This window comes from Diadema antillarum, unplaced genomic scaffold (assembly GCF_040938485.1).
Source record: "Diadema antillarum isolate AM-2024a unplaced genomic scaffold, OU_Dant_1.0 seq00000931_RagTag, whole genome shotgun sequence".
NCBI classification, from domain to species: Eukaryota; Metazoa; Echinodermata; class Echinoidea; order Diadematoida; family Diadematidae; genus Diadema; species Diadema antillarum.
The window spans coordinates 896892-912142 of NW_027271782.1; the positions used below are offsets into that span (position 1 = coordinate 896892).

A 15251-nucleotide genomic window follows, 5' to 3' on the forward strand; every position below is an offset into this window, starting at 1 on the left:
TCAAAAAATCATAAGTTCAGGTCATTTCGTTTTATTTTGTTTTAACGCGGGACGAGCTTCAGCCAGTGGTTGTTCTTCAGCTGGCCTTTGCCGATAGATAGAAAAAAAAACATAAGAAGTTCCTATTCGCCTTTTCGATGATAATAAGTTAGACAGAATACCCTGAGGTTAGATTCTATCCAAACAATCTTCTGAACAGAATCATTTATTTGATTGCATTCTCATTTTATACAAGGCATAAGCTGAGAAGAGTAGGCCTATACAATGTATAAGGTGAAGTGGATACTTATTTCTCATTCTGCAATGTCGTACATAAAACTGTTGTCGAAGTGACTTTTTGATAACAATATGTATTTGTTAAACGTGTGCAGGAGTTTAATCCCCCGTACAGACAGTGAATTTGTATATATACAATAATAGGTATTCTGGTCTACTTCTACCGGGGCCACAATCAAGATACGCAGACTAGTGTGACTGTGTGGCAGTTATCAATATTGTATGTCTCGTTGGTTCGTCTATAATTATTTCCGCGATGTATCAGAGGGTGTTTTGTTTTGTCTTTAGGAAAGACGGCTGCCTCATTGGGCACAGTATCTCATTAACTCCCCCTGTCCGACGGGGCGAGATTTAACAGAATGCTGCATGAATTACTGATGAGATGCTGCGGGATATGGCGAAAAATAATGTAACGAGGTAAAGAGATCGTGCGAGTTTCATAAATCAAACAACTTCATCCGCAGATGGCTGGCCTTTAGGCTTCATTGAACTCATTTACAACCTATAGACCCAGGATCTCGCAGCTATTCATATAATATGTCATATACTAGTAATTTATACACAAATACACCAGATGCCAAACTTTCACAGTACAAACTGATTAAAAAACACCTGCGCTAACCGAACCTTCACCTGGTTTTTTTCCTTCAACTTTTTTTTTCAAACTCTGTCGCTTTCCACTTAGATATTTTTTCTTTTTTCCATATCTAGCTCCTATAACAGTGTGAACGAGACATTAGATTCAAGCAGTTTTATTTCCCGAGGCCACCATCATTGAAGCCTTTTTTTTAATGCCTGCTTCTTGCGTTCTATCTTCGTTTCCCTAATCATCCTCACACAAAAAAAGACCAACCACCATAACAACGGCCCACTATGAATATGCATTTCTGACTTTCCATTTGTCAGTGTTTGTTTGTTTTTTCAAAAATTTTCTTGTACTTTATAAAAAAAAAAACTTGAATTCCAGTAATCATTTCATATGCGGGATATTTATAAATTCCTTTGTTACTTTGTAATCTGTATGATTTTGGCAAAAGTTATTGCATGTATTGTTAATTTGCGCACAATACATCAAGGCAAATTTACCAAGAATTCTCAAAGCTCGACGTTTTTAATGTGAGTTCTGTAACATCATGGTTGAAGGCAGCTCAAAACGTGCCTAAATTAGCTATAAAGCGAGTCCACGATGACACTGCGAGAGAAGTGAAAACTATGCAACGTTGTGGAAACGCATTAAGGTAAGTGCATTAAATGCACTTACGAAACAGACGTAGCATGCTCACTGCAACGAATAACCGTTATGTTCTCGGCATATTGAGGAGGAAATATTAATTCTGGTGACATCGCATGCGGAAGGTAGGTGGGAATTGATCGGAAACCCGCGAGATGACGATTGTTGAACCGTGGAACGCGCGTGGAACCCGATGCCATCAAGTTATTAACAGTCAAGCTATTTCCATCAATCACACCATAACACCAGAAAGTAGGCCAGACCAATGAGGTAGGGTCTGTATGCCTCCTTAGATTGGCCAAACGCAACTCAGAATATGGGCATTTGAAATGTGTTGTGGGACGAGAATGACACACTTTTAATTCGAGGAAACAAAACAAAAAACGAATTTGAGCAGGTTACGGGCTTTGTTCTTTGTTGATAATAATCTTAATGATAATATAAGGTCTTCTTTATCCAGGGTAGCCTCTTCAGTGTTGCCTCTGCTCTTCCAGGGGGCCCTGCCATTATTATTATCCTAGAGTTCTATAGGTACCCATTTGTACACCAGGGTCGAGAGGGACATGGTGGTTGAAAACATCTTGGCCAAGGACGTAAGCACTGGGCAGGAGTCGAACTCGGGTCCTCTGATTGGGAGTTGGGAGTTTCATCCACTATGCCACAACCCCCCCCCCCCCCCACACACACACACACACGTTGTTGTTGCTGTTTTTATTGTAATCAAACAAATTACCAAGCAGGGAACATGGCTACGCCAAAAGTCTTCCTCCATATAGGATGACAACGCTCACCTGAAGGAGTAGGAATAATCGTCATTGCAAGGAGCCTTGATTAATCCTCATACACCCCATAATTAAACGGGGAGTTCCAGTAAGCCACCACGGATATTATGTAATTACAATACTATGATGATGATGATGGTGATGATGATGATAATAACAATGATAGTAGTAGTAGTAATAATAATAATAACAATAATAATAATAATAATAACAATAATAATAATAATAATAATGATAATAATAATAATATCGGCTCTATCCTTTACAGTGTTAAGATTGATTGCTTTTTGAGAGAGTTCCGGTGCACTGGTGTGCAGCGAGAGCCTACATGTAAAGGAATATCAATAGCCCTGCTCTTTAAAGACCTGTAGTATAGACCCATGGTTGTTCTGTACAATTTCCTCCTATAAAGGGTCTGAGTGAATTGACCTAATTTAACCCTTGCCGTTTGCATCTAAACATACGCTTCTCAACTACCTGTATAGACTCATGCGCTGTGGCGTGCACGTAAATAAGTATTCATATCCAATCTCAGTGCTTCTAATTTCAAATTATATAAACTTGTACCAAACACCTTGTCGTACCGCAAAGATAAAGCAAGGCACGGTTTAATTACCTAAACGAAAGGATACAAGTTTGTTTGCTGGTTTGTCTCAGGGAATCTGATTGACGTACGAAGTGATAACATTCTGAAGCTTGTCCTCGTAGAGAAACCATTGTACGCGGGGATTGTTTCGAATCGTCGCATGCATTTCTAAAAAATACAAGCGTACATGTGCAATGGTGAGATGATAGCCGTCGACAAGGGACCGCAGTTCCGCTTTGAGTAGTTTTTTTTTCTCCCCATCTCCTTCACGTGTATCTCCGTTTAGATGAATAACAGAGAGCACTTTCGTCGCCTCTGTGTCAGTCACTTATCATTGGAAGCGGAAGGACTTTTTTGTAGGGTGCTGTTCGACCGGGGGGGGGGGGGAGTTGCTCGTGATTTGCTGGTAAATGGTCAATGCTCCCTTTCCCCATCCCCATCCCCCTCCCATCTCCTTTCGATGGGAAGAATCTGGGGCGGAGCACTCCAAAGTCACGTGTGTTTTTTTGCGTTTTTCCCGATTTTTTTTTAAAAACCATGTTATATTTTTTTCAATCAGAGCAAAGGATGACCTTATAAGAACTTGGGAAGGACAACCTATCGCTATAACATCTCCCATTGTCCACAAAGTAGTAACAGCCTCTGTAGTTCCGCTTCTTATTGCTTTCCCCACTCTCCTCCGTGCGGTCATCTTCCTGATGAACTTGGGGTTAGTTATGTCAATCCACATATCAATTTTTGGGGAGGGGGTGCAGCGCCCTGAACGGTTGTTTAGACGTGGTGAAACCCGATGCTGTTTGTTGAAAGGCAGCTGCATAAAAATCCAAATCCAGGAAACTGGATTGGGTTCAGTCTCAAGGCGACTTGAAATAATTACGATTGCAGAGGCTTAATGAGCGATGAAATCTCCTGCCAGCTCTAATCACATCCCTTATGACGTAAATCTAAAATGTGTTAGTCATGCTGCGGTGAAGTTTGATGAAGAAGTATCAAAACACAAGCACAAATTCCCGACACACACACACACACACACACACACACACTCACACCTACGCATTAATGCACGTACACACAATGTAATTTACTCACCGTACGTGGCGTGATATTTCGAATTAGGCTCAACACTACTTACGGTATTGAGCAGTTTACAACAACTTCGTGTACTCTCAATAACTTTCCACAGCTTGGAGCTATGGCAACCAAACTCACACCACGGTACATCACCTATTCCCGATGAGGAGATATGTCATGACAGACTTCAGTGTTCTTATTCTGAAGAGTGAGAGCGATGCACTTGAAACTGGTGTACTACTCTTTGAAGAAGAGTGCAAACTTAGGCGTCATGTTTGACGAATGGTTGCTGGGAAACTAGAAGCTCTATGACGTCATTATCCACGGCCACAGAGCGTTTTCATTTGGGAGGGGGGGGGGGAGGGGATATCGTATAATGCACGTATGTTTGGTTGGTTTAAAGGACAAGTGCACCTTCATATACATGTGGATTGAGTGAAGGCTACAATATTAGTAGAACATATCAGTGAAAGTTTGGGGAAAATCCGACAATCCATTCAAAAGTTATTAATTTTCAAAATATCTGTGCAATCACTGCTGGAGGAGAAGGCTACTACAGTGTATGATGTCACATGCGTACAACGATATAAGGAAAATAAAAAGAGAATTTCACAAAACTGGACTTTTTGTCTCGCCCACCGGAGGTGAAGGCGAGACTAAGGGATCCAAATGGCGTCCGTCCGTCGTCCGTCCGTCGTCCGTCCGTCGTCCGTCCGTCTTCCGTCGTCCGTCGTCCGTCACAAATGTTAAAGTTTACCTGCAAGACTCTCTTATGATGCATAACTTGGCAACTGTTACAGCAATGGCAGCCACACTTGGGTGATAGAAGCACTAGGGGTATCTTCATGTTATGGTGTTGTCAGAGGTCATGTGATGATGTCAAAGGTCATTTGAGGTCATATATTAAAGAGTATGTGCAAGACTCTCTTTTCTATGTTAAAGTTTTCCTGCAAGACTCTCTTTTGACAAATAACTTCACATAAGTTGCTTGGATTACAACCTAACTTGGGTCATAGATGCTCTGGGGGCACCTTCATGTTATGGTGCCGTTGGAGGTCACAGGATAAGGTCAAAGGTCATTTGAGGTCATACGTTAAAGTTTACTTGCAAGACTCTCTTATCACATGCAACTCGACACATGTTGCTACAATGGCAATTAAACTTGGGTGATGGATGCACTGGGGGTACCTTCATGTTATGGTGCAGTAAGAAGTCACATGATAAGGTCAAAGGTCATTTGAGGTCATACGTTAAAGTTTGCTTGCAAGACTCTCTTATCACACGTAACTCGGCACATGTTGCTACAATGGCAATCAAACTTGGGTGATGGTAGATGTCTCTTGGGAAGTTGAAGGTAACCACAAGGTCAAAGGTTACAGACAGGGGTCAACGAACTTTTATGGCCCAATGTTAAGTTTTTAGGGCGCATTTCGTTTATGGCTCATAACTTTTGATCCCTTTGTCCGTTTGTGACCAAACTTGGATGGAAGATGTCCCTTGGGGAGGTGAAGGTCGTCACAAGGTCAAAGGTCACAGACAGGGGTCAACAAACTTTTAGGGCCCAATGTTATGTTTTTAGGGCGCGTTTTGATTGTGGCTCATAACTTTTGATCCCTATGTCCGTTTGTGACCAAACTTGGACGGTAGATGTCCCTTGGGGAGTTAAAGGTCATCACAAGGTCAAAGGTCACAGAAAGGGGTCAACAAATTTTTAGGGACCAATGTTAAGTTTTTATGGCACGTTTCGATTATGGCTCATTACTTTTGATCCCTTTGTCCGTTTGTGACCAAACTTGGATGGTAAATGTCCCTTAGGGTGTTGAAGGTCACCACAAGGTCAAAGGTCATAAACAGGTCAATTAACTTCTGGGAGTTATAAAAAATATTAATTCCTTGTACGCGAATGGGCGAGACACAATTTGGCGATTGCCTTGTTTAATAAAGTGCACATTTCTTCGACTTGTTACTGAATCATGTTAGGGGTAATATTATTCCCCCTGACTTCTGAAAGAGAGAAGTCGAGTGTTCTTTTATTATGTGAGAAAAGTGAGAGTATCTTGAATTTTCTTTATACTTTCTTTATATAGTTGTACTCATATGACATCACAAGCTATATAGTCTTCTCATCCAGCCGTGACTGAGCAGAAACTTCAAAAATTCATAACTTTTGAACGGATTGTCCGATTTTCCTCTAACTCTCATTGATGTGTTCTACTGATATTGCTGCATTCACTCAACCCACATGTCTATGAAGGTGAACTTGTCCTTTAATGGTCAATGCCTCCTTTTTTCCCCACATTGAAAGAATCTCTAGCGGAAGCCTCGAAAGTCATGATTATCCATGAGATGTCGGATTGTTTTTGATTAGGTTTTTGTCTTGTTTTGTTTTTTATTTTTTTAGCCAAAGTATGGGAGGTGGGATGTATCCTCGGTTTCGCAACCCCTGATTAAAAATGTGTGTTCAACCTATTAGGAAGAGCGTAATTGTATCGCAGTTAATACCATATACACCCTGAAATAAAGTGCTTGCACTACAGTCAAGAGAAGGCGATTTTGAGGGGGGAAAAGTCAGACATCATACATTGCGAATATTTTCGCCATTACAGTTGTCACATATTCAATTCAGCTTGTGTTCTTCTCCTACACATCTGCACAACAGCAAATGCGAAACTCTGCCAATCACTTTAGTATACAGCAACTGAAATCCTCTTTCGAGTGAGCTATATACGTAATGTAATGAGTGGTCAGCGCTGAGTTCGTCGTACAGTCAAAATTAATGTGCATTATGTAAAGAGCGCCATGTCGCCAGAATGGATATATAAGAAGAAAAGTGTATCATATCTTATATAAGCACGTTTGACAAGGCATGAAGCAGACAGTGTATAAAATATCAATAACAGATTTTGTCGTAATGGTCTGAATGGATTTATGGAAAGAATTCCCTTATCCCCTCTCCGTATTAGGCATGATATCCATCCGTGTGTATGGTAATCTGCCCGAGGGAGCCTTACGTTCGCTCGCGAGAGTGATCACCGCCGACAATCACTAGACTTGGCCGTCTGAAATGGTTACGGGGATATCATTTTTGGCCTAAAGGGAGCAAGATCTTTTAGATGTGTGACGTCATCATCTTTTTAGCCTAAGAAGTGGATGTGAGGTATATCAGACAAAAAAAAAAGAAGCACAAAGACCTAGATTAAATAAGTTAGAATACGAAAAAGAAAAAAAAAGAACCCTCTTGAGCATAATAGTCAAGAAGCCGCTCACAGTGGGTAATCTGATTGAAGCAGAAACGAAAGAAGGAGTCAGACATAGCAAAAATCAGCACTGATTGGGATATATTATTGTTGGTGATTGACAGCAGCGGGAAATGGGAGAGGACTGTTTGTTCCTGTTACTCTTGCATGAGATGGGAGATACATACGTTTTACCCTCGTCTCTTGTATTTTTCCTATCTCCTTGGTCAGTACTGTTAAATGTAAGTTTGATATAATTCTGTGAAGCACTGTGATACATATTTACTCGATGAAAGAGCGCTATAATAGGTATCTATATTGTATTGTATGGCATCGTCTATGATTTGACATCACGCTTTATAGTAAACAAGCCAAGATACGTCTGTTGAGAATGAGAAGGGCTTTAAGTTGTCTCGAACACATAGGGGTTTAGTGACAACTTAACGCCCTTATCATTCTCAACCGACGGATAATCCTAATCGAAATGTTAATGTACAATTACTGCGGCTACCACAGCGAGAGTCAGAAAGATGACAATCATGTCTGACAGTCTTGTTGTTTTTTCTTTGCACAATGAATTACAAAAACGCGAATATAGACCTTAAAGAATCTGCATCACACCACCACGTTGACTGCGAACCATACAGCACTGGCAGCGTGTTGTTGTTGTTGTTGTTGTTGTTGTTGTTGTTGTGGTTGAATTCCTTGTCCATCCGTAGAAAACTGACAGCTGTTTGAATAATCATAGCCAGTTGGAACTCCCGCTTTTGAATCTCATTGATCTGGCGTATATCGTCTGGTTGTAGATGTGAAATCCTCCTTATTGCACGGTGTGTGTTTATTTATTTATTTTTTAATTGTCAGGAAACGTTTGTTGCGTAGCCTATCATGATTATGGCCTCGCATGCATGAACTCTAAATAAAACGATTAGGCAAATTAGAACAGAAAAGCAGTTTCTGGGTTGCCGCCTCTTTACTGATACATTGTAGTTGTTGTTTTGTCTCCTGTCACACGTTTCATAAGTAGTTAAGTACTCATTCAGCCCCGAATCCTTCTCAAAATTGTATACGTTCTATGTAAATTGTTCTCTTCTCGTGTGGACACACTAAGCTAGTTGTAAACACACCGTGGAGATACCATGTAGCTCCGTGAACACATTATATGTGCTATAAGCTGTAGAAGAAACTTGATATCACAGACTCGAAGACGTCCAGGAATCACGCGTTGTTTCTCAAGAGTGGCGTATCTTTTTCTCGGTTGTAAATCACAAGTGTTGATCTTCGGTAGAAAACACTTGCTGCTCTCTTTTTTTTGGGGGGGGGGGATGGGTGGGTGAGGGATAGTGTTGACGAAAAGATATGAAGACTCGACTCACCGAAAGTGAAGGAATTCATTATTTCTCATAGTTTATGTGTAAAGGTCAGTGTCAAGAGCATCGTCAAGGTGAAGGAGTCTGTTGATGTGTTTAAACTTAATTTCTTCTCTTTTGGAGAGAGTGAGAGGGGAGAGAGAGACTTGGCGTGTGTGTGTATGTGTGTATGTGTGTGTCGATATATCACGAGTCTTGAAACAGCTGCTCCACCAATAAACGTATAATTGTATTCCACAAGTTTGCTCTTTCAGCGCTTTAATAGTTGGAATGTATGAAGTACTAACATATACGAGTGTATTCCTCCACTTTCAGACACACCAAGTTATTTCATATCCATACATCGTAAGGATATATTATTGTAGGACTTCATCGATATGAGACCATTCACATCGAGTAGTCTTTGTATCCATATACGACGTATTGATATGAGAGCATTCAGACACAACGTCCATAAATTCGTAAATCGTAATAATAACAGTTGCTATCCTATAATCTTTTATAAAATGGAGCCCAGGGCCCTGTTTTATCCTGTTTTATGAAGATTTATGATTTCAATTGCTTTCTATCATAAGTCTATAGCAGCCTGTATGGTAAGGAAATTTATAATCGATTATATCTTTTGATAAAACAGGGCCCAGATCTTGCACACTGCCATGTATCATGGGACGCTCATGGATATGTATAAAATACAAGTACGTCTAAAAGACAAGTTTATTGTTACAAATTGTACGCATACCTTTATTTTGAAAAAAAAAACCACTAGGGCTAGCTTGCCATAGGCTTCACGGTCAAAGCAGCTACAGTATGTACAAATGTACTCAAACTGAATTTCAGTGATAGGAATTCATTATTGATTGAACGGAATATTTTCATACCAGGACCTCAGTGGATTAAAAAATTGTATAGATTGTGATAAGTTAATAGACCAGCTTACGCTTTACAGTCGTGTGCTTCATGAATATGTGAAATGTTTAATATGCTTTTTTTTTTGATCCCCCCCCCCCTGCCGATCAGGTGACTTACTGGGCGACGATCAATGATCTGAGCAACAAGGACCGCTTCCCGTACCTCTTTCGGACCGTTCCCCCGGACCGTCACCAGGCTCTGGCCATGCTGCACCTCTTGCGTCACTTCAACTGGACGTACGCCTCGATCGTGCACGACAGGTCGAACTACGCCATGCGAGCTGTGGAGGAGCTGACGCGGCTCCTCAAGGAGCAGGGAATCTGCCTCGCGACCACCCTCAAGTTTCCCTCCGACGTCAGCAACGGGGACGACAACGACTACGACGAGATTGTCTCCGGTTTGTTGCTGAAGCCACGGGCCCGGGGTGAGGCTTGATTTAACTTTCGCTTGCTCTTATGATGTTGCTTTTTTATTTCCCCTCACATGCTTCGAAAGTGGCGTTCCGTGATTTCTGGGATCGTGACCGAGAAGAAAGACTAGGAGTCAACACTGGTTCGCCATAATATAGTAGTAGTAGACATCTAGGCAATAGAACGTTCATTGCTGCAGGGGATAATTACTGTATCTTTAAGATATCAACCGTTTTCGGTTTATTATTTGGTGGCGCTCTGGCATGGGGGATAAGACTCTTGACTTAAAATCTGAGGACCCGAGTTCGATTCCCGTCCAGTGCTTACGTTCTTGGGCAAGATGTTTTACCCACCACGTCCTTCTCGACCCAAGTATATAAATGGGTATACCTGGCAACGCCAGGGTAATAATAATGACAGGGCCCTCTGGCAGAACAGTGACATCCCTGAAGAAATTGGCCTGGGTAAAGAAGACATTACTATTATTATTATTATTATTATTATCATTATCATTATCATTATTATGATTATTATTATGATTATGATTATTATTATGATTATGATTATTATTATTGTTATTATTATTATTATTATTATTATTATCATTATCATTATTATGATTATTATTATGATTATGATTATTATTATTGTTATTATTATTATTATTATTATTATTATTATTATTGTTATTATTATCATTATTATCATTATCATTATTATAATCATCATTATTTTTACATGTCTTAAAATTATTATTAGTAGTTGTAGTAGTAGTAGTAGTAGTAGTAGTAGTATTTACCTTCATCAAGGAGGTGAAGTTTTTGCTGTAGGTGTTTCTTCGTATGCTTGCTTGCTTGTTTGATTGTCTGTTTGCAAGATAGTGTGAACAGTTGTGAGTGGATTCCAAAATCATGAATCATTTGAAATGGAGCAAGAAACAAACGACATTTTATGGCAAGCGTGATAACCTTTTTAATCAAGGAATTTCCAATGATTATTCATCGCTACGAGATAGTGGCAACTTCCAGGATTTCACACATGCTTCGTATAGCTCCTCAAGAAATATCCAAGATCCAAAATACACGTGGCAACCTACTTCCCAACTCCACGATAATTATGTGCCTGGTACCACAAACATTTTGATCTACATCCTAGCAATATCTACAAGCAATGATATATTGATTTCATAGGGTTGACGAAAAAAGACCAAACGTGGTTCTACATTTGTTACTTTGCTGCGTTACAATGGTGAAATTATGCAGACTTCGCCGTGTCTTAAACGCCGTGTCGTTAAACGACTTACACCACGTTTCGTAGCTTTTTCACAGCATGCGTTCAAGGTGCATAATGACCCATGACGCGGCACAGCTGCCCGAGGGTCTAAATCTTCATGATTATTCTTTCAAGCAAGCTGCTTGTACATGCCATGCCATTCAAACAGGTTATCGATATTACTTTCAAACAAGTTATCGATATAGTATAGTGCAGAGAGAGAGAGAGAGTACCATTATGCGTCTTCGTGTTTGCTGTTGGAACGTTTCATCATACAGTCCAGAGGGTTCTAGGCAGCGTTTCATGAAACTTGTCAGCTACAGCATGACAGCTGTTTTTGGCTACTGAAATCCTTGCATCTGACTGGCTGAGAGAAATTTTTCGGTGAAAATCACTGATAAAACTCTTGATAAAATACCCCTTCCCGTGAACTTGCATCACTTTGTTTTTCGTATAATGCTGACCCAAAGAATGATTGTGTATCGTCGGATATAAACAATTTCAATCTACCGTGAAGACTCGTAAATAAGTATCGCGATGACAACGTCAGGTTCAGCTAGAAGACATGTCCTGTAGTGAACCCTTCAGACGAGTTAGATACTGCAATGTTGAAACTTTTTCGGATGTGTGTGTTGTCACAATGAATTAAAAGCAGTAGAAGCGATACATTTTTCGAGGCCTAGATAAAGGTAAAAGTGCAGCGGTTTCATTCAAGTCCTATCCATCAGTTCAAAAGTCACAAAGCTTTCATTTGCTTCGACCATTTTTTTTGGGGGGGGAGGGGGAGGGGGCGGTCAATTTGCGGCAGTTGCAAAATGATAGATAGTTCATATTTCTTCTCGTATAATATTTGATTTCGATTAATATGTTTCGATGTTGTTCATTTTAATGATTGTGATATACCCGAATTCTAGCGAATATCCATCAAATATCAACAGAATATGTCTGCTAGTGGCATTCTATCTAAATCCATCGTGGAGCCATGTTGATTAAATACGCGCGCTAGGGAAAGATTAAGTTGCCAAAGGACACGAAACACAGCTAACAGATTCACATTACTTTTGTCAGATGCAGACGATCAAGAAAACTATCTTCCGCGGGTGAAATCTTGAAACAACCAAGCCTATCATGCCGATAGCATACTCTTGTGCCACCATCCCGTTTTGTTGCTGAGTTTTCCAAGTAATCCCAGTTCGATCAGAAGTTGGTCAGTATTATAGGGTACAATTTCCTTGATTACGTTTCCTTGAATTGTCAACATGGCCAAAAGCCATGTTCTTTAGGTCAAATTAATCGCTGCCATGAAATTAAGCAGACTTACGTATATTTTGCCTCAGGCTGCTTAAAATTCTCCAGCTGGATTTGGAAAAATGATTGGTGTTAGTAGTACTTGGAAACGACCTTGTGATCGCACTGCAATTTCAAGGGCATACAAGACTTGAGCGGATGGATGTTCATCGGCATGATCTATCGGCGATTTCGGCTGGCACTATTATACATGCTATATAGTATACGATACGTGAGACGAATCTCAGTGCTTTATACAGGATTCTCATAATGAGAAAGTTCGAGGCAGTGTTATTGCATAGCCTTGATGATTTTCAAGTGGAAACTAGGTCTTGATGGTATCGAAATGATGTGTAATTTCGTTATTTTCTTTAAAAGATGTTATTTTAGTATCATCCAGTCACAAGAACTTCACAGAATACACCAAGTATAGCCTCGTTAGCATATGCATGTAGTTGAAACTGATCTTGACCGATAATGCGTGACGCAGCAGCTGTGTTTACGTTCAGTGATAAACAGACCGTTGAATGCATACCCCCTGCATTGTGATGACATCAAGGGTTTAAATACACTGCGGGAGCTTCCATACAATCTTTAGCGACACGTGGGCATATACAGCTTGTTCAAGACGTCACACCTCTACAGCATGTCAATTCAACATCTAATGTAGATCAGTCAAGGTAATCTTAACCCTAACTGCACTGGGGGGGGGGGGGGGGCCTCGGAGCCCCCCCCCCCCCCTCGACATTTCGCACGATTACTCTGCAACACGCAATGCTCTCGCCGCGATGCTCCATGACTTTTTTCTTTTGAGTTTCCCGCACATTTTGACACCAAATTTGTGACACCTGGGGGTACGGTTCTGAAGTTACATGACTTTTTGTACATGCACGTGAGGCCAAATATGGCTAAAAAATTTGATTTTGTGTACAAAGTCAATGCAAATTGAGTTTTTTCACATGGTTCATATAAATATGCTTATTTTTACTCTCAATGGCTAAAATTAGTTGTTTTAGGAGTATTATGCTTCAAAGAGTGTCTGTGACAAATTTTGTTACAAAAAACAACAAAAACAAAAGGTCGAAAAGACAAAGAAATACATAAGAAATTCATGAAACAATAAAATAAATAAGAAATTAATTTTGATACCGAATTTTTTTTTCAAGTACATTTGCTAAGAATGCCACAAAGATTAATTATACCAAAAATGAGCACTTTTGGAACTTTATTTACTGATTTAGATGAAAGATTCTGATTTCTTGCATAAATTATCATAATTAATCAAAATAAAATAAAAGAAGTCTATTTTGGAAAATTTAAAAACACGATCTTGTAGATTACATCGCACACTACCATTGTGCAAAGTTCCGCGGCGATCGCGCGATCCACGGCCGAGATCTTAGGGGGGGGGGGCCCTTGAGGCCCCCCCCCCCCCCGTCTTTCGAGCTACCAAAATAGCCCAGTCTTTTTAGGGTTAAAGCTTGCCTCGTAGTGAAAGACACGTCAGACTTCATCAATGTTGTATGATACGGACTTTCAAGGCATGAATGTGTCAAACTTTCAAGTCAACCTATCTTCACATGCCGCAGTGGAACGGCATATTCTCAAACCTATCTGATGTTTTGTTCTTTGTGTTATATACATGGTGCGTTCCAGCCCCCGGGTTCCAACTGCCCTAATGACGGGTGTAGGTACTTTAAAACTGTAGAGTATAGAAATCAGATTGACTAAATACACATGAATTGTGATATGCATGCTGTTGACAGGGTGTTGTGTGTACATGTGCCCTTGTGTATTTCTATATTAAGTGCCTTGAACATCATAAGTCTCTCTTCATGTTATTGACTATACAAACCGTCATTAAATTTTCAGCATAGACGTGCAATGAACAAAAAACTAGAAAGCAGAACAAAACAAAACAAATCCTTCATCTCACATTTTTTACTATGGAGTAGAAAGATTTTTCTTTTTCATACATAAATGAAATACAAAGTCAATTTAACGAACTAATTTGCGATTAAATGACTCTTAAAAGGGGTTTACAAATGGTGAAATATTGATAAAAAGTAAATGAGCGATGTCTTATTTTTATCGTACACGCCGATTAGAATGGATATGACGTGGTGGTTATGGCATCACCGTCCTGTCAGATTGAAATAAGTGATTGTGCGAATTTTTGTGAAACCATGATTGCGTTTGAATTCCGTGACTTTCTCATTATTTTTCCTATTAAAATGAGACTTTTACTGTTTTGTTTAATTGACTTTATTTGTTTATCATCTTGAGATAAGTCAACTCAGAGACAAAGTGGGCTTTCTTTTTACTTTTTTTTTGTTCTCGTATAAAAACGTTCAGATGCTGACACTCTAGAATCACCAAATGATGCGGATTATACGAAGAATGAAATTATTTCACGGGTGAGAATATATAGGGTTATAGAGTACCGCCTGATGGACTAACCTTGATGAATGCGATGCAATGACGTCATGGCCGCAAGATCGAAGCATTCATCTCGTTCTCTTCCCCCTCCCGTGACTACCGGCGAGGTCTCGGAGACCGTCATCAGAGCGCAGTTCTATTCCCAATGGCAGTGTAAATCCTTGGTACGCAGAGTAAAATTGCGAACCTGCGAAATTCCCTCATTGCGTGCGTCTTCGCTGTCATTACCCTATCGACATTGCAGAAAACATTGATGCACGACAGAGAGTACTGAATTAGGTACTGTGCTTCATAAATTCGCACTCTGTGCTGAAGCAAGTGAATGAATAACGGCGTCACGTGGTGAATTCAAATTAACATACAAGGTCATGTGACAGCGACC

The 15251-nt window shown here is 40.1% G+C and overlaps 1 protein-coding gene across 1 annotated transcript in view; it reads left to right on the forward strand.

The window, feature by feature from the left end:
• Positions 1-15251, forward strand: part of LOC139741451 (metabotropic glutamate receptor 8-like) — an 88602-nt gene that overhangs the window by 60540 nt on the left and 12811 nt on the right. Inside the window, exon 3 of the mRNA XM_071652032.1 lies at positions 9570-9885. Within this exon, the coding sequence (XP_071508133.1) occupies positions 9570-9885 (316 nt within the window). The remainder of the gene's footprint in view (positions 1-9569; positions 9886-15251) is intronic.